General features: G+C 37.5%; 1 protein-coding gene across 4 annotated transcripts in view; it reads left to right on the plus strand.

Annotated features, from left to right (window-relative positions):
- Positions 1-312: 312 nt before the first annotated feature.
- inpp5ka (inositol polyphosphate-5-phosphatase Ka) overlaps positions 313-21,374 on the plus strand; it is a 30,909-nt gene continuing 9,847 nt past the window's right edge. For 2 of the 4 annotated variants that reach the window (XM_062068585.1, XM_062068586.1), the window contains exons 1-9: positions 313-408; positions 826-871; positions 13,493-13,597; positions 13,841-13,949; positions 14,042-14,158; positions 17,098-17,273; positions 19,224-19,335; positions 19,475-19,584; positions 19,686-19,712. In XM_062068585.1, the coding sequence (XP_061924569.1) occupies positions 396-408; positions 826-871; positions 13,493-13,597; positions 13,841-13,949; positions 14,042-14,158; positions 17,098-17,273; positions 19,224-19,335; positions 19,475-19,584; positions 19,686-19,712 (815 nt within the window). In that variant the 5' untranslated portion in view covers positions 313-395. The remainder of the gene's footprint in view (positions 409-825; positions 872-13,492; positions 13,598-13,840; positions 13,950-14,041; positions 14,159-17,097; positions 17,274-19,223; positions 19,336-19,474; positions 19,585-19,685; positions 19,713-21,374) is intronic. The other 2 variants (XM_062068587.1, XM_062068588.1) reach the window with 1 other exon arrangement.

The raw sequence follows: 21,374 nt of genomic DNA on the forward strand, positions 1-21,374 counted from the left end.
ACGTGAAATTCGAGCCAAAAGTCTGAATCTCAAAAAAAGTCTAAAAAAATCTGAAACTGTAAAACAAATAAAAAATAAAAAAAATGATTTTAATCTGAAAAAGACTAAGGTTAAAAATAATAAATATATGAAAGGTGAAAAATAAAAGCACCATACATTTCTGAACAATACTCAAATTCAAATACGTAATCCAACCTATCAAAACTATACATTTGTGTGGTTTCAGACCACAAGGAACCCAGTAAAAAATACACACAAAAAAATCGTTGATTAAATAAATGCCCTCCTATGCTTTTATTTTGAAGGCAAATAGTACTTTTTCCGGGGCGGTACTGTAAACATCAATACGTAAATGGCTGCACTGCTAATTCTCAAACTACGAAAACAACCACCATATGAGCACACCAGGTACTATAAAACATGTTTTCACACTTTTGTTATTTGTACTATAAGACATTTGTTGAGCGTATCTTAGTTTCTGTTTCAGTTCTGTGTTTTCAAGCTGGCTAACGTCGTGCATGATGTTGGAACCTTGTTGTAGATATGACTACGTTTGATGTACTGTACTTTACTGTATGTAGTACTTATTGTATGTAGTACTTACTGTATGTAGTACTGTACTGTATGTAGCACTTACTGTATGTAGTACTTACTCATCCCAACAAAGATGTTTTCCTTTTGGCATCAACTCTGGAAAGTTCTTGAGGCTTTTTTGAAATGGCTATCAGTAAGCTATGCATTTAGCCCATGAATATTCGTTGCCACTGTATTTTGTGTTTTTACCTTGTTTGAGCTTCTAGTTGTTTCTTAAAAAATAACTTTCAGGTATGGAAAAGATGGAGCAGAATGACAACGAAGGGGACAACTTTAGGTAAGAACTGTTGTTAGAATATCAAAAACTTTACCAAACAAATATTTGCTTGAGTCAGATTTTTTATATATTGCTCAGCTAGTGTCAAACATAATGCAAACAAATGTGTACGTGGGTATTGCATACATACAGTATACAGATATATATGCAGTCAAGCCCAAAATAATTCATACCCCTGGAAACTTTTGACTTCCAGTTACTTTTATTAAACTAACTTCTTGATTAGAAATGACACGGGTGTCTCCCAGAAAGTAATACAATGAAATGACAATAAGACGAAAAATATTGGTATGTTCAGGGTACCTCACGATAAGATATGCGACGCATGGCTCACAATAATGTCTCGATATTGCGATGCTGAGATGGATGGAACTTATCTGGAGGGCAGGAATGTCCAAAGTGTGGCCCGGGGGCCATTTGCGAACCGCAGCTTGTTTTTTATTGGCCCGCAACACTTATTACAGACCAAATATACACGTCCCGGGTTAAAACTTTACACCCCAAAAAATGTATTAGAGTGGCACAAATTCACCCAAAAATGGAACCTGACCCCCAAAGTGGCCGACGACCTGTGCCCCCTACTCTATATGGTCTTTAATGATTTCTGTGCATCCTATCATGATGAACATGTTTACCAATAAAAGTTTTTAGTGAATCATAATAATAATAACAAAAGTAAAACATAATAATAGTGACAAATTGAAAAGGCCAAAGGGGTTAGATTATATACAGTATTACACTAATTTGCTTTGTTTCCTATCAATAGGGATCTATTGGTACTTGTTCCTACCTGGGTTGGTCCAGGAGGACCATTACGATTCTGCACAAATGATACAGCTATCGATATTCTTTTTTATCCAGCTGACCATCTTACTAATGACACGTTGTCACGTTATGATGTGCATAAAAAAGACATTGGTAGGATCTGATATTCAGCTTGGAATAATTACAAATAAGGAAGCAACACCACACAGAAGTTTGAATCACAAAAATATTTCCTCCTCAAAAGTCTCTCAAAGTCACGCTAACTAATAAGAGTTAGCACCTCGCCCTGCAAACATAGTTGACTTGCTTAAGACTTAAAAAGCAGGTGTTGAGAAAAGACTTCCCTTGTGTGGGATGTTACATGATGTTGGTGGTGTACAACCTCTTGTGCTAATTAAAATGGCCATAAACATTTATTTTTTCACATCTTTATTTACACCAATTCAATAGATTCACTGATGAATACCAGTATCGATAAATAATATCAATATTGATATCAGTATTAAAAAAATCTTAATAATATACATCCCTACTTATCAATCAAAGATAGATATTGATTAATTGATTGATTGAAACTTTTATTAGTAGATTGCACAGTACAGTACATATTCCGTACAATTGACCACTAAATGGTAACACCCGAATAAGTTTTTCAACTTGTTTAAGTTGGGGTCCACGTTAATCAATTCATGGTAGATTATATAGATGTCGATGTCGATGCTTTGTTCAGATAGTTTAGCATATATTTGTTGAGCTATAATGTATTGGTTTTAGTCTATTTTATTGTACAAAATGTATCAAAGTAGCCCCCACATCCTTCCATTTTTCTGTATTTTCTCTGCTGGAAAATGTTTGGACACACCTGCTGTAGCGTGACCATATTTTGATTACTAAAAAACAACAAAGGACACTCGGGCTGGCGATTTGATACTTAACTGATACTTAAAGTTTACTCCAGAGATACTTTATAATTTCAATACATTTAAAGTACGCCTTATTTGTATGGATAAGAAATTGTTTTACTTGAGAATACAATCCATAACCCATCCATCCATCCATTTTCTACTGCTTGCCATAACCTTCATTCTTATATTGTTATATAATTAGATATATAACAACTGTACATCATCAACAATGAAATTGCACTTTTAACATGCGTGCATTAAAGGCCTACTGAAACCCACTACTACCGACCACGCAGTCTGATAGTTTATATATCAATGATGAAATCTTAACATTGCAACACATGCCAATACCGCCGGGTTAACTTATAAAGTGCAATTTTAAATTTCCCGCCACACTTCCGGTTGAAAAAGCCTTCGGAGGATGACGTATGCGCGTGACGTAGCCCGGGGAACAGAGGTATGCCTTCCCCATTGAATACAATACAAAAAAGCTCTGTTTTCATTTCATAATTCCACAGTATTCTGGACATCTGTGTTGGTGAATCTTTTGCAATTTGTTTAATGAACAATGGAGGCTGCAAAGAAGAACGTTGTAGGTGGGTCGGTGTATAGTGGCTGGCTGTAGCAACACAACAAGGATTACTCACTTGGATAGCAGACGCGCTAGCCGATGCTAACCGGCCACCGCACGGATGATCGGGTGAAGTCCTTCGTCGCGCCGTCGATCGCTGGAACGCAGGTGAGCACGGGTGTTGATGAGCTGGGCAGATGATGGCTGGCTGGCGTAGGTGGAGCGCTAATGTTTTTATCATAACTCTGTAAAGTCCGGTTGCTAAGTTGCTAAGTCAGCCTTAGCGTCGTTAGCAACAGCATTGTTAAGCTTTGCCAGGCTGAGATCTATTAACCGTGTAGTTACATGTACATGGTTTAATAGTATTGTTGATCTTCTGTCTATCCTTCCAGTCAGGGATTTATTTTTTTTGTTTCTATCTGCATTTGAGACAGATGCTATCACGTTAGCTCATGCTAATTAGCATGAGCTTCGTCGATGTATTGTCGTGGAGATAAAAGGCACTGAATGTCCATTTCGCGTTCTGGACTCTCATTTTCAAGAGCATATAGTATCCGAGGTGGTTTAAAATACAAATCCGTGATCCACAATAGAAAAAGGAGAGAGTATGGAATCCAATGAGCCAGCTTGTACCTAAGTTACGGTCAGAGCGGAAAAAAAAAAGTATTTCACTGCATTCTAGTCCGTCACTCTAACGTACGTGGTCCACGAATCTTTCATCCTCGCTCAAATTAATGGGGTAATGGTCCGAATAGCTCTAGCTGCGTTGAAAACAATAGGAAAATATGAGGGAGTGAACAACTGACAACGTCACGCTACTTCCGGTAGGGGCAAGGTTTTTTTTTTATCAGAGACCAAAAGTTGCGAACTTTATTGACGTTGTTCTATACTAAATCCTTTCAGCAAAAATATGGCAATATCGCAAAATGATCAGGTATGACACATAGAATGGATCTGCTATTCCCGTTTAAATAAAAACATTTCATTTCAGTAGGCCTTTAATAAATCGCGCCCACACACTGTCACTCTTATGTGTGCTCTATTGCAGCCATGCAGAAACTATGTTTGCGTATTTAAAGTTCCGGGCACTCCATGCTGGAGGTGGAAATCTTTGGGCACCTCACGATTCAATTACGATTCAGGTGCTAGGATTTGATTAAAAATCGATTATTGATGCCATCTTCAATATGTGTATATTGATGCAGTTTTACACTTCTTTTCGTTTCACTAAATAAGCGTTTATCACTTGCAACTTTTAAAAACAGTGCATTTGTAATAAGAAACAGTTAATTTAATTCCCATCACTTTTTTGAATGAATGGAAATGTGTGCTGTATAATAAAGGAACTGGTCGGATGTCTCGGTGAGGTGGCTTGCTGCAGTCAACACATTCTGCATTACTTTATAACAATATTTTTATCGATTATTGATGTTTACTATTCAGCTTAATAGTCGTCCATGTCCGAATTGCGATCCATCTAAAAATCGATACCCCCCCACACACACTTTTAACCCATGCCGTCTGGATTTTATACAACTTTATTTGTAATACTCATTAAACAATCAAAGCAACAGAATATAAATGGAATATTTTTTTCTAAGCGAAGTAATCTATTTAATAGACGATCACTGTTTCAGTACTTTTTATATTCATTTGATGAATAGGTGCATTTTGGGGTGGATCAAGTTTTTATATAACTTGGCGAATATACAAAAAATGTGCTACAGTGATTTAATGTTTTTTCAAATGGAGGTTTTGTTGGTTTTCTGTCTTTGGCTGTTAAAAAACAACTTAAAAATTCCAGTCTGTTCATGTTTTATAACAATCCCTAGCACAATCACCAACGGATCATCAGCTTACCGAGGGACTTGAACTTTAAATGTTAATGCAGTTTCATAAAGAGGACTTATTTTCCATTCAGCATCAAACAATGAGCTTGTACAACATTTTTGGCAGCCATTGGCTTTCTTTAGACATACGGACCAGTTCCCTAATTAATTACTTAGTCAGGTTGTGTTGCACTTTGACTTCACAGACGCCAGCAAAATCTCAGCATGCTTACTTGCTTCTTTTCTCACAATTAAAGGCCTACTGAAATGAATTTTTTAAATTTAAACGGGGATAGCAGATCCATTCTATGTGTCATACTTGATCATTTCGCGATATTTCCATATTTTTGCTGAAAAGATTTAGTAGAGAACATCGACGATAAAGTTTGCAACTTTTGGTCGCTGATAAAAAAAGCCTTGCCTGTACTGGAAGTAGCGTGACGTCACAAGTTGAAAGGCTCCTCACATTTCCCCATTGTTTACACCAGCAGCGAGAGCGATTTGGACCGAGAAAGCGACGATTACCCCATTAATTTGAGCCAGGATGAAAGATTTGTGGATGAGGCACGTGAGAGTGAAGGACTAGAGTGCAGTGCAGGACGCATCTTTTTTCGCTCTGACCGTAACTTAGGTACAAGCTGGCTCATTGGATTCCACACTCTCTCCTTTTTCTATTGTGGATCACGGATTTGTATTTTAAACCACCTCGGATACTATATCCTCTTGAAAATGAGAGTCGAGAACGCAAAATGGACATTCACAGTGACTTTTATCTCCACGACAATACATCGGCGAAGCACTTTAGCTACGGAGCTAACGTGATAGCATCGTGCTTAAATGCAGATAGAAACAAAAGAAATAAACCCCTGACTGGAAGGATAGACAGAAAATCAACAATACTATTAAACCATGGGCCTGTAAATACACGGTTAATGCTTTCCAGCTTGGTGAAGCTTAACAATGCTGTTGCTAACGACGCCATTGAAGCTAACTTAGCAACGGGACCTCACAGAGCTATGATAAAAACATTAGCGCTCCACCTACGACAGCCAGCCCTCATCTGCTCATCAACACCCGTGCTCACCTGCGTTCCAGCGATCGACGGAAGGACGAAGGACTTCACCCGATCATCCGTGCGGTCGGCGGCTCGCGTCGGATATCTGCTATCTAAGTCAAAGTCCTCATGGTTGTGTTGCTACAGCCAGCCGCTAATACACCGATCCCACCTACAACTTTCTTCTTTGCAGTCTTCATTGTTCATTAAACAAATTGCAAAAGATTCACCAACACAGATGTCCAGAATACTGTGGAATTTTGAGATGAAAACAGGGCTTTTTTGTATTGGATTCAATGGTGTCCGAATACTTCCGTTTAACTATTGACGTCACGCGCATACGTCATCATACATAGATGTTTTCAACTGGAAGTTTAGCGGGAAATTTAAAATTGCACTTTATAAGTTAACCCGGCCGTATTGGCATGTGTTGCAATGTTAAGATTTCATCATTGATATATAAACTATCAGACTGCGTGGTCGATAGTAGTGAGTTTCAGTAGGCCTTTAAGTAGATTTAATGTCTGCCGTTATGGATTTTTGTGTTCTTCAGTTCCAAATACAATGCTGGCTTTCACTACTTCACTAAAAAGACACTACCAGTACTATCAGAGAGCTAATCAGCGTTTAAGTTTGTTCTTACTCCTACAGTTGCAGTGTTGTTGTCATTAGCTAGTAGATCTGCACAGTTCCAAAAATGTTGTTCAAATGTTTTAAAAGAGAAAGTGATGACTTTCCCACAAAATGCCCGAATATATTTCCTGGAAACTAAAACCAGTACCACTGAATTGTAGACCGTTGAAGATTGGCCAACTGAAGGATTATATAATAATCTTTGAACTCTCTTTTCAACCAAATGTACCTTGATATGTGTACACTGCAACAATGACAAGCTTTTAAAAATTGTGAGCGAAAACATCTGAGAAAGCTGCAATGTACATGCCACACCAGAGGTTGGCAGTGCTACTTGTAAATATAACACTGCTGTATGTGAATTGGCACCAATTGCTTGAATGTTCTGCTGCACATCTTCAACATCCTTCTGTAAACTTGTAAGAATATAATGTATCTATGTCGGAATTTTAAGTGTTTGCACTGGAATATGAACAATGTCTTTGAAGACTTCCACTTTGAATATTGCATTCACGTGTTTTGCATTTTCAGCATCTTCAATGCTGCTGCGAAAATGAACGGTCAAAATGATCACTTCAGTGGTAGCTCTTGAAGCGAGAGCAGTACTGTACAAAACTACAAATACATATTTACACTTTACAGTACGGATATTTTTCAGTCTTTGCCGTTATTTACAAGTAAGTAGGGATGTAACTATAGGAACATTTCATATCACGGTTATTGGGGCCCAGATGATCACGTTTATCATTATTATCGTGGTATTGTTGAATATGCTTAAAAAGTACTTATACACACACTGAAATCTTTTTAAAAAAGTCATAGTATTTGGCCTGTATTATTGGCTAAGCTTTTATTGTTTGAAATATTGGTTTGTACTGTAGCACTTTAAGATGTATTTGAATGAAAAGTGTGTACAAATAAAAGCGATTACGGTTATTCAATATTCCTGGTGGGAGTTGTGGCATCCAACTCTGTTCAGGGGTCCTTGACCACCTGCGCCTCCTGAGTTGCTCAGTCAGCAATGTGTTTATATACGTTTAGATTGAGGTATGTTGTCTCTTCGTGGGGTAAACGTTAATGTCTCTTGTTTTAACGTTAGCATTTTAAGCTAGCGCGCTGGCGCCAGTCAGTTTGTGAGTTTATCAAAGTGCAGTTTTCAATTACATTTTTTTTCAGTACATTTTGGTTTTAAATGGTAATACTAATTGTCAGGAGTTTTACCGTGGTTATCATTAGTACCGTATCGTTACATCCTTACAAGTGGTGCAGCGACCCTAATGATCCAGGTGATGTACAGTAGTTGAAATGTTCAGTATGGCCACCTGCAGGACTGGAGTGGGACAAATAAAGCAGTGTCTTTGGGATTGCTTGGCCTTAGTCGTGTTTCAATAAACATTAGTGTTGGATCCAACGATCCATACTTGCCAACCTTGAGACCTCCGAATTCGGGAGATTGGGAGGTGGTTTGAGGTGGGCGGGGCCGGGGGCGGGGTTAAGGGGGGAGGAGTACATTTATAGCTAGAATTCACTGAAATTCCAGTATTTCTTATATATATAAATATATATATATATATATATATATATATATATATATATATATATATATATATATATATATATATATATATATATATATATATATATATATATATATATATATATATATATATATATATAAAATAAATACTTGAATTTCAGTGTTCATTTATTTACACATATACACACACATAACACTCCTCTACTCATTGTTGTATTTGAAAGTGCAATGCTTTGCAGCCAGTAGCAGAACCTTTGAAGGAACATAGGTATGGGCAGCATCTGTGAAATTTAATTTGCAGGAGAGGAGTGAGTTTAGGGTTGAATTGTCCATCCTCGTTCTATTCTCTGTCACTCGTCGTCGCCATGACTGTCTCTTCTTCGTTCTTCTGCTTCGTCTCCTTGTTGTGTGCGCAATTGTGCACTCTCCAAAAGCTGTAGATGTTATAACGTGACTGGGCCGGCACGCTGTTTATAAGGAGGAAAAGCGGACGTGACGACAGGCTGTCCTCACTCAGGTCCGCAGGGACCTGGAGGGTGCGTGCCTGTTGTCCGGCTGGAAATCGGGAGAAATTCGGGAGAATGGTTGTCCCGGGAGATTTTCGGGAGAGGCACTGAAATTCGGGAGTCTCCCGGAAAATTCGGGAGGGTTGGCAAGTATGGTTGGATCACACTGATAATTTTGGTATTGATCTGATACCGTAAATACAAGGCCAATAGTGCCATCCATCCATCCATTTTCTACCGCTTATTCCCTTCGGGGTCGCGGAGGGCGCTGGAGCCTATCTCAGCTGCATTCGGGCGGAAGGCGGGGTACACCCTGGACAAGTCGCCGCCTCATCCCAGGGCGCCAGTAGTGCCCTGACTAATAAATACTTTGTACTTGAAATTATTCAAGATCATTGACTGATGTTGTGATTTTGCCTATAATTGGTTGATTGGGGTTTAAATCACACACACAAAAAAACACAGTACAAAGATTATAGGCCAGAAAAAAACAACAACTTATTTGTGAATATGTAACAACAAATAAATCCAACAACTTTTCACAATGTAAGATTATCAACAAAATAAAACTATTATTACATTTTGTTATGTTCTTTAGTTTTAGCAAAAATGAAATCAATAGTACAGAATAAGTAGACAAAAAGCAGAAACTACTATAGTAATACCTCAAAACAGTACAATTTTAATATGTAACATGCCTTTTATAAAGAAAAACTTTTAGATAAGGAATATTGTATAAAAGCAATAAAATAGAATGTAGTACAAACAACTACAGTGTTTATGGAGCAGTGTTTATGGATCTAACTAAAGCATTTGACACAATTAATCACAATATTTTAATCAAAAAACTAGAACGATATGGCATCAGAGGGTTAGTCTTAAACTGGATAAGAAGTTATCTAACGAACAGGAAACAATACGTGAAGCTAGGCGAACACACTTCTACAACGCTAGATATATCCTGTGGCGTATTGATCCTCAGGGATCAATACTCGGACCTAAATTATTCAATCTCTATATAAATGACATTTGTAAAGTTACAAAAGATTTAAAGTTAGTATTATTTGCGGATGATACAACAGCGTTTTGTTCAGGAGAGAACTCACAGAAGATAATACAAATAATAACAGAAGAAATTAAGAAATTAAAATGATGGTTTGACAAAAACAGACTATCGTTGAATCTCAGTAAAACTAAAATAATGCTATTTGGTAACAGTAGAAGGGAAAGTCAAACACAAATACAAATAGAAGGAATAAAAATTGAAAGAGTAAATGAAACCAAATTTCTAGGTATAATGATTGATGATAAATTGAACTGGAAATGTCATGTAAAAAATATACAACATAAAGTAGCAAGAAACATGTCAATAATGAATAAAGAAAAACATGTTCTAGACCAAAAATCACTTGATATTCTCTACTGCTCGCTAGTGTTACCATATCTGAGTGATTGTGTATAAATATGGGGAAATAACTACAAAAGTACACTTCATTCATTAACGGTGTTACAAAAAAGATCAGTTAGAATAATACATAATGTTGGATATAGAGAACATACAAACCCTTTATTTATTGAATCAAAAATACTGAAATTCCATGACATAGTGAATTTGCAAACAGCTAAAATTATACACAAAGCAAACTATAACCTGCTACCCAAGAATATACAACAATTCTTCTCAAAAAAAGAGGAGAAATATAATCTTAGAAAAAAATGTAATTTAAAACATTTGTATGTACGTACAACACTTAAAGGCCTACTGAAATGACATTTTTTTATTTAAACGGGGATAGCAGATCCATTCTATGTGTCATACTTGATAATTTCGCGATATTGCCATATTTTTGCTGAAAGGATTTAGTAGAGAACATCGACGATAAAGTTCGCAACTTTTGGTCGCTGATAAAAAAAGCCTTGCCTGTACCGGAAGTAGCGTGACGTCACAGGTTGAAAGGCTCCTCACATTTCCCCATTGTTTACACCAGCAGCGAGAGCGATTCGGACCGAGAAAGCGACGATTACCCCATTAATTTGAGTCAGGATGAAAGATTCGTGGATGAAGAACGTGAGAGTGAAGGACTAGAGTGTAGTGCAGGACGTATCTTTTTTCGCTCTGACCGTAACTTAGGTACAAGGGTTCATTGGATTCCACACTTTCTCCTTTTTCTATTGTGGATCACGGATTTGTATTTTAAACCACCTCGGATACTATATCCTCTTGAAAATGAGAGTCGAGAACGCGAAATGGACATTCACAGTGACTTTTATCTCCACGACAGTACATCGGCAAAGCTCTTTAGCTACGGAGCTAACGTGATAGCACATCGGGCTTAAATGCAGATAGAAACAAAAGAAATAAACCCCTGACTCGAAGGATAGACAGAAAATCAACAATACTATTAAACCATGGACATGTAAATACACGGTTAATGCTTTCCAGGCTGGCGAAGCTTAACAATGCTGTTGCTAACGACGCCATTGAAGGTAACTTAGCAACGGGACCTCACAGAGCTATGCTAAAAACATTAGCTATCCACCTACGCCAGCCCTCATCTGCTCATCAACACCCGTGCTCACCTGCGTTCCAGCGATCGACGGAGCGACGATCATAGATGCGGTCCTCGGCCCGGAGACGGAGGAAGTCAAGGTGAGGTCGGCGGCTAGCGCGTCTGCTATCCATCTCAAAGTCCTCCTGGTTGTGTTGCTGTAGTCCGCCGCTAATACACCGATCCCACCTACAACTTTCTTCTTTGCAGTCTTCATTGTTCATTAAACAAATTGCAAAAGATTCACCAACACAGATGTCCAGAATACTGTGGAATTTTGAGATGAAAACAGAGCTTTTTGTATTGGATTCAATGGGGTACCAATACTTCCGGTTCAACGATTGACGTCACGCGCATACGTCATCATACATAGACGTTTTCAACCGGAAGTTTAGCGGGAAATTTAAAATTGCACTTTATAAGTTAACCCGGCCGTATTGGCATGTGTTGCAATGTTAAGATTTCATCATTGATATATAAATTATCAGACTGCGTGGTCGGTAGTAGTGGGTTTCAGTAGGCCTTTAAGACCTTCAGTATATCAGTATGTGGTATTAAATTATGGAATGGATTAAGCAAAGCAATCAAACAATGTACTAATATTATCCACTTCAAGAAACTCTTCAAACTTAAAGTGAGTACAAAGTACAAAGAAGAAGAACCATGATAAACATTCTGAATTCATTTAATCCATCCATTCATTCATTCTCAAAATAATCTTACTCATCTCATCATATGAAATGTAACTTACTTCACTGAGTATTATTTATTTATTTTTATTGTGATTACTTATGCAGTATATTGTGAATAAATTGAGAACAGGAAGTGAACAAAAGTTTTAGCAACTGTTATGTAAAAGAAAAGGGGTAGGATTAAATAAGCTCTGCTTCTTCCTATTCCTTTTCAAACATGTTGAAAAGAGAAACTGGAAATTGTGATGTATCATGTTGTATGCTTGCATGTTCGAAATAAACTCAAACTCAAACAGTTGTTTTTTAAAGTAATGTAATAATGTGCAGCATTTACCTTGGAGAGTGGACTTCTACGGTATCTCCTTCTCGCTGCTTCTCCGTCAAACACGCCATCAGCAGCTTCTCCATATTTTCATGGACAAATGTCCGCCGTTTCAATGTTATTTTAAATACTTGGCTGGCCTGAGACTCCTTCTGCTTCAGTATGGTAAGGTAAGGTAATGAACCAATGATTGTCACACACACACTAGCTGTGGCGAAATTATTCTCTGCATTTGACCCATCACCCTTGATCACCCCCTGGGAGGTGAGGGGAGCAGTGGGCAGCAGCTCTGGCCGCGCCCGGGAATAATTTTTGGTAATTTAAACCCCAATTCTAACCCTTGATGCGGAGTGCCGAACAGGGAGGTAATGGGTCACATTTTTATAGTCTTTGGTGTGACTTGGCCGGGGTTTGAACTCCGGTGCAGGCTAGCGATGCTACGCTCGAAATTGCTTGGCCAAGTTGGCTGCACACTGTCATGTTTTCGCTCATTTATTTTCTTAATTTAATTAATATCATCCACTTTTTCTTCTCAGCACTGTCCTTCACACTCACTTTCTTCCTTACCATGGTTGAAAAAAACAAATGTTAATCTCTAGCAAGAAAGCTAATGCTAGTAAGTAAAACCACATATTTTGGGTGGCATTCGCTACGCCAACTAATGGTAGAGATGCTTGTATCTCAAATTTTTGCTTGCGACCTTAAGCAACACACCGCCATCAGTGTGTGAATGTGTGTGTGAAAGGGTGAATGTGGAAATAGTGTCAAAGTGCTTTGAGTTCTTTAAAAAAAGGTAAAAAAGCGCTATACAAGTACAACCCTTTTTTTTTATTACCTAGTGTGTGTGTGACAATCATTGGTACTTTAACTTTAACATTAACATAAAAATTAGCTGAGGGATAGCTCTTATCTCAAAACACTCTTAAGTTGAAGTACCACTGTATTTGCTTTCATTCATATCCTGTCTTTTTCCGTTTAACACGTCCAATAACTTATTTCATTATAAAATAATATTTTTATAAAAAATTAAAAACACAAACACGAACAACACAAGACCAGAACACATTTGTATATAAAACAGATATTTGCTCAATGAGTACCATAGTATGACCAGTGTTTGTTTGCAGTACTGTGAAAACTCTATTAAGGGTTTTTACTCACCACAAAATGGAGTTCTTTAAAAGTCATAGTAGATTTTACACGCTTCCTTTTCGGGTGGCCGGATCTAATGTTTTTTCTTCCTCAATATTGTCCCCAGGCTACACTTGGTGACGTGGAATGTAGCCACAGCTGAGCCTCCTGTTGACATTAGCTCACTTCTCCATTTAGAGTCTCCAAAGGGCCCGGACGTCTATGTCATTGGGTAGGTGGTCCAAAGGTGTATACATTGATTGATGGAGCTGTATTTCATAGTACCTGTCAAAAGTTTAGAGATTGCTTCCAATGCTGTTGAAAGAGAAGGAGTACCAAACTTTTGATTTGATACCAGACTTTCAACAGTCATGTCTCCAAATTGTCTTTAAATCTTGGAGACACCTTCACATTTAATAGTATGAAAAAGTTCCTTCCAAATAATGGACATGAATCAAAACTATGTTTATGTAAGCCTTCAGGAGGTGTACTCTGGACCGCTGAGATTCATGTCAGATGTTGTGTTTGATGACCCTTGGAGCCATTGTCTTATGACCACCCTGGCACCGTGGAATTATGTCAAGGTACAGCAACATAGTCGTGTCTCTGGAGCTCTACTGTAGTGAACATAATTTGCTCTCCTTTTTTAGTGTTTGCGTGCATATCTCTGTTTCAGGTGTCGTCCATCAGAATGCAAGGTCTACTGTTGCTCTTCTTCTCCAAACTGGAGCACCTCCCATTTATCCGAGACATCCAGGCCACATATACACGCACCGGCATCTTTGGTTATTGGGTAAAATTATCAGTCACTTACATCAGGGGTCATTAAAGTGTGAGGCGGGTCTCTTACACAGCAGCTTGAGAAAAATAACAAAAACATTTTTCCAACCTTTAGAGTACCAGTAGAGTGGAAAAACAAGTTGACTTTATATGCCTAATTGTGTTTCATTGTATCCATTAAACCATATACAATTGTATTTACAATCCGCAAAATATATGAAAACACTGTCTAAACATCACAAAATGCCACAAATTCAGTCGGCCATTTTGAATATTCCGCTCTGACTATCTTTGGCAATTTCCTTAGATTCTACATCACTGGAGTAACGCTTCTGCACTCTGACCATATTATCAGATCAATCATACTGGAAATATGCAAACATTGGAAAGAGATGTGCTGTTTATAATTCACAATTCTTATGTAGACAAGAACACATACGTTTGGCTTTTTTATGCATTCGAAATCGTAAATAAATAGCTAACAAATGTGTCAACAAATCAAGGGTCCTCTATTGCGCCCATTATACATCCAGAAACCGCCAACAATAATTGACCTTAAAATTAATCAATAATGAACGATATTGTTATTATATGTGCCAACGCAAACGGCCTGTTATAGCGGCACATTGATAGCAGTGAGCTAATGCTAGTTTACGCTGGTATTGTTGGCACACTAAGCTTCTACTCAGTAGCCTTGTGATTAGAGTGTCCGCCCTGAGATCGGTAGGTTGTGAGTTCAAGCCCCGGCAGAGTCATACCAAAGACTATAAAATGGGACCCATTACCTCCCTGCTTGGCACTCAGCATCAGAGGTTGGAATTGGGGGTTAAATCACCAAAAATGATTCCCGGGCGCGGCCACCGCTGCTACCCACTGCTGCTACCCACTGCTGCTACCCACTGCTGCTACCCACTGCTGCTACCCACTGCTGCTACCCACTGCTCCCTTCACCTCCCAGGGGGTGACCGGGGATGGGTCAGATGCAGAGGACAAATTTCACCACACCTAGTGTGTGTGTGACAATCATTGGTATTTTAACTTAACTTTCTGCTTCATCTCAAAACTTGCAAAAAGCTAATTCTAGATTATAATTCATACATTTCTCACCTAGTAGTAATAGACAAATGTGGCGATAAACCGAGAGTCTGGTTGGCTTTCACATCCCCCGAGATGGTGAAAAAGATGCTAGTTGCTGCAACTTTTTTTTAACCTTTCATGAGGATTGTGATTGAATCCTAATGTAAACGGGATTCTGTGAGCGTCCTGTCGGTTGGCATTTTAGCTAGAGTGGAAATTGTACAGAAAGTGTTTGTTTTGTTATGGTTTATTATGGTTAGTTTGTAAGTTTAGCGCCTAGCAATGATGATATAGTTTTATAATAAAGCTGCATCCGTTTAGCACTTGGCTTCTAAAACGTATTGCTCATTCTCTTTGTGTTCGGGCTCAGAAATATAAGGTTCTGGATCATAATTTTTGTGATCGTTGTTGCCTCTTACAAAGTCTGCTTGATTAACATTGTTGTTGATGGGGAAGGGATCTGTGGTTGCTACTTCTACGTTACGGATAATTGACTGGCTTGCTCATTATCTCTCAAAATGGCTCGGGAATCTCGGTGAGATTTATACTATTTTGATCATATCTAGACTTCCATCTCCCCAGCCACTCGAAAATAAACTTTATAAATATTATATTGATTCACCTGGTGACAACAGTAGGTACACCTGCACACTCTCCAATCTATTCAGAGTGCATAAAAGTAGCTGCTTTTGGCAGAATTTATGTCACTGCCTGTTTTACGTCATTACTATGCGCATGCACGGTTAGATTAATATAATACTTATTTGAAAAACTGATACTTATACTTATCTTACCTTTTTTTCTTACCTTACTTATCATACCTTTCCTCATCCCTGAGAGCTTGACGTTGCGACATAGCCAAAATGCAAAACCCCGCAAACTGAGGCATCCAAAACAGTGTGCAAGCTCACGCCAAATTGCATGAATCTAATGATTTGACATGTTGGTTTCCAGCATTGTAACATTTATGAGTCAGACATTTCTCACAGAATCCCCCTTAAAACAGATATTAAAAAACTGTTAATTGTAATATAAAACAAAATACGTAATGGTAAAAATACTATCCGTTACTGATCTGATGGAGATATTGGATATTCGTCCGATATCAGCAAGTATCAAAGTATATTGGCCTGCATCTAAAATCTCTGATATAAGTGCTACGATACAAGCAGTCCTGCAGCACTTTTACTTGTGCAAAGCTTGACAGCCAGCTAACAACTAAATGTCCTCCAGTAAATATGTGAATTTTAGTGAAGTCATTTACAAAGGGTAAACAAGGTAGGCTATAGGCTACTCGGAACTAGCAGCTACACCACAGCTAAACACACAATAGCACACAAGCTAGATGTACATAATAGGTGTCCTTAATTGAACAATATTGCAGGCTAAAACACAAAAAGGGTCAATATAAACAAGTATCACATACTTATAATTATATATATTACATAGAGATACGTATTTGATTTAATATTTTCATGTAAAAATAATTATTCTTGATAAAAATGTGTTTTTGTGTGAAGATTTTGGGTGTCTTGAGTGGATGAGTTGGATTTTGGACTAGATTATTTCTAATCAGAATCAGAAGTATGTTACACACATACAGTACATAGGAAATAAGCTGAAAAAATGTCAATTGTTGGTTTGAAAAAAGTTAATACCGCAGGGAGGGAAAACGAGCCTTGATGCTTAAAATAACGGGAGTGACAAAATGGCAAAGTCTTCCACTTTTCAGAAACATGGCGCAGCTAAGAAAAAGATTAGTGAAGAGGCTTGGCTATTATTACTTACTTGAGTGGGAAGTGTTAGACCATATAAAATAGAAACTAAAACAGAAAAACTGACTCATAATATGATCATATCCTTTTTTTGTCTTAGGGTAACAAAGGTGGTGTGTCCATCCGTCTGTCTTTCTACGGCCACATGCTCTGTTTCCTCAACTGTCACTTGTCTGCTCATATGAATAATGCCACTGAGCGAGTGATCGAGTTTGAGTATATCACCGACAAGCAGATTTTCAACTGTGAAAAGGCTCAGAGAATTCTTGACCACAGGTGAGTGCTCGAAGCAATACGGTACAATTGACAGAAGACAAACACAATACGTTCCATACCTTGGTCAACTTCCAATTAGGGATGATTCAGGTTTCGATCAAAGAAAAACACAGGATGGCCTTGTAACAATATCAATTACATATTTTTATTATTCTCTACTGAGTTTTATTACATACATACAAAACATTCAATAGTGCAAAATAACTAAACATAAAAACTACTTTTGGCTGTTATTTAAATCGTAAACTCGGTATCGTTACTGTCTATATTTGTGTCGATTCATCCACCTTTGTTTACATTCAAGAACACTAGAACTAAAACTAGCTAAGCTGTTAGCATTGTTATTGTATCCACTACATAGGGCTGGACGAATATTGGAAAAAAACAAAACAATCACCATTATTTTTTTAGTATCGAAATCATAATTTTCATTAATTTGAAAACATGCATATTTATTGTACCACAAAAACTCAACCTTAAATATTATTTAAAAGAAAAACCGGATATAAATTAGTAACAAATAAACCACAAGTAAAATGATAATTATAGTAACAACAGTAAATTTAAAATAATAATAGCAATTTGAAAAAACAATAACCATCATTCTGTTTCTTAAAAACTTTTTTGAATTCCAATTTTTACCTTTTATACCTATTTTATCACCAAAGAGTGTGCTTTTTGTGTCATGAATAAAATGTAATAGCATAATAATTTTGTAAATGAAGTTCTTAAAAGTACTTTGGTAAGGCCATTCTAAAACCTATAACCTACCATATGGTACTTTTTTGAAACCTTTATTTTGTTAGTGCCAGTCAGAACGAATGTTGCTCTCAGCCCTGTTATTGTGAAGGGGGGAAGTGTGCTGTTGTTCTGAGCTTTACGAGTGCCGACGACTTGAGGCTGTTTAAAAAAGAAAATGAGAGAGAAAGCCTCTTAAATTACAACTGCTGTCCTGCTTGTGCATTGATGTTACATCAATGATGTTGTTCACAACACAAGTAGATGAGATGTGTTGTGGGTGAATGGATTGTTCTTGTTACCTTGAGCTTCGTAGTTTAGTTGGCATTTCAAGTGGCCGTCTCGGTATTGTTTATTTAGTTCAGGACAGTACGGCATCCCTAAACAGAGCTGTACCAGACACATTATTTTCCCAAACAAATGTTCCTTCTCGCCACAATGACATTTCAGTTACATACATGTCAATTTCCATAATATCGTGCGTTTAACAGCGGATTCCATTTTATTGACCAATTCTGTGAGTCCATCCGGGATTACGTTATCAATGAAATTATATGGCCTAATTTTTTTTGTTGAGTTAAGTCATTATTGATTAGGTATACTAGTGCTGTGTCAAATAAAGACATTCCAAACTTCTAGTAGACGTAGTCTTTTTTCACTCATACGCTCACTTATTCGTTTCACCGTTACAAGCTCAGGAATTTGCATGCAGGTTAATTGTTTTTTTCCAATTGTAATATTTTTATGATCGTGAGAAGCTGAAATTGAAATAAACATAACAATTTTTTTAAATTGTCCATCCTTACTCTTGCGGTGTATATTGTAGCATGTTTAGCTATGCCTTGTCCTCCAGTGATAATAGTACATGTAATAAACATCGCTCATTGACCACCATGAAGGTTACATTGTGTGAGGAAGAGGCCATTTACATGTCACTGTCAAGTTTGCAGGAAACAGTTAGACTGTCATCAACATGCATTATTACGATACAACTATATTATTAAAAGTTATATCGTCGGCCTAATTTATATAATTAATATGGTTTATCGTCTAAGTTGCGCATCCCTACTTCCAATTTGTTGAAATACTAAAATGTATTATTTTTCCCTTTGCCAACACTCTTACCCTTCTCTGGTGCCATCATCAAAACACACTGAACAAAAACATTGGTTCTCAAACATCTGTGTTCTCCCTCTCATCTTTGTTTTCAAGGCTGGTCTTCTGGTTTGGAGATCTCAACTTTCGAATTCAGGACCACGGCATGCACTTTGTCCGAACGTGCATCAGCGATCAAAACTACAACTTGCTGTGGAGCAAAGACCAGGTTTGATACTGTCAAGTCTTTTGGTTATATGCCAGTGACTGATTTAGGCTTTGACCAACCTGGGTACTGTTAGTCATGACGATGATTTAGAACGTTCTGCGTGGAAGGTCATGAAACGGTTGTGTGATGTTTTCTTCAGCTGATCATGTTGAAGAAAAAGGAGAAGCTGCTCCAAGAGTTTGAGGAAGGACCTCTAGACTTCCAACCCACGTACAAGTTTGACCTAAACACAGATCTATATGACAGCAGGTAACGGTTTTGTTTTAAGTCTGTTACAAAAAATGTATATCCCATGCTTGCTCTACTACAATATTAATGTATTTAGTCTGCTCCTTTTTTGACCCATACAGGCTCTACAGGACATGGTTTGCCTTTAAGTAAGAGTTTATAACAAAATCCTGTTTGCGCTAGCAGAAGGATATCCCTTCTATAACACACTTAACTTAGGTGTGAATGTAAATACTACTTTTAACAGTAGTTACAATAACATATTTATGAGTGTTATTCTCACTTATTAGCTAACATACAAAAAAAAAAAAGCAGAACTAACTTTCGAAAGTCGTAGAATGTCTTACCATGGATCTCTTTGTTGCACTGAAGTCAAAAGGAAGCCCTTTTTGGGCATAGATCCTTAATGTAATCATGAAAGTATAGTGATAATGCACCAATAATCTTAATTGTGTACCAACAGTTTTCATTCCGAAATTATGGTGTAATGATTTATCTTGAGTGGTTTTACTCAAGAGGTGTGCTGCATTCAAATATGTGTTCTCTGAAGGTAGTACATGTCCAGGCTTTGACTCAGTACAGCTGAATCACATGTTTGGATTTTTTTATGTACTACATCAGGGCTAACCACCTGGTGGCACCCGAGTTCAGTTAAAAAACTTGGAAGAGACTTTGCAGTGGATTCCTAAAAGCACTAGAGCGCTGTCATACAGATGATCTTTGATCATATTTCTTGCAGGATGTCCTTAAAAAACAGCACAGCGCTCCTATTGTATACACACGGCTTGTTTTGCTCTGAATTTTGTAACTCTGACAAAATAAACACAAATCAAATGTCCACTGCAGAGGACCTTGGTTCTCAGGAATATACAGAATAAGAATAATAGTGTAGAGAGAAGTCCAGCCCCCTGATCCTTAGTTTTTTCTAATTATGACCCCAAAACAATTTAGTTTATTAGCCTAGTTCTACATTCCAGTTAACTGTCAATCGCTGTTGACATATTTCGAGTCTTTCTTTTCTAAGCTTCAATCCAGGGTTCTCCGATTGCAATTATTTCAATAGGTTTGCTGAGTAAGTTCAAGTATTGCTTGATGTTGTTGAAAATAATAGGCAGTTCAACTGTTGATATGGAAAATTGACCACGGTATTTATTCTGAGTTTTAATGGTGCTATTGTTTTGTTCATCATTTATAATACACAGTTGTTAGTAAAATTGGAAAATAAATTAGTGTCTCCAAATCCAGTCATTTGTTGTCAGTGTAGTAAAATGTTTCAAGTTCAACAATTCTTTGTTTTGTAGTGTTGTTTTTCTTGAATGGTGGTAAAAAAAAGTTATTGTTGTAGTTGTAGTTGTGACAATAGCGCACAGTGGCTGTTAGCGTGATCGCAGAATGCGGGAAAGTGCAAGCAGAAAGACCCTTTTATTAGGTACCAGACAAAAAAAAGTAACACGTATAGCAGGAAATCGGAAAGTAACAGAACACTGGCATACAGAAGATAACGAACCAACACTGAAGGAGGGAACAAGGTGGAACTAAACAGAACTAATTAACAATGAGGACATGTGTGCTGGCAGGAAAAGAAACAGAAAATAAATATGCTGCAAAATACAGAGAACAAACAGGAAATACTGACAAAACTAGAGCACCAGGGCAGGAAATGATGCTAAACACAGGAAAATACCAAACAAAGTATCATGTGAGATCATGACAATCATACTATATAGTCAGATAATGAATTTTTTTTGAGGCACTCCATAACCCCAAAAGTAATGACAGATGTCAATGAAACACACATTAAAACGTTACCG

Source organism: Entelurus aequoreus, linkage group LG13 (genome assembly GCF_033978785.1).
Source record: "Entelurus aequoreus isolate RoL-2023_Sb linkage group LG13, RoL_Eaeq_v1.1, whole genome shotgun sequence".
NCBI lineage: Eukaryota > Metazoa > Chordata > Actinopteri > Syngnathiformes > Syngnathidae > Entelurus > Entelurus aequoreus.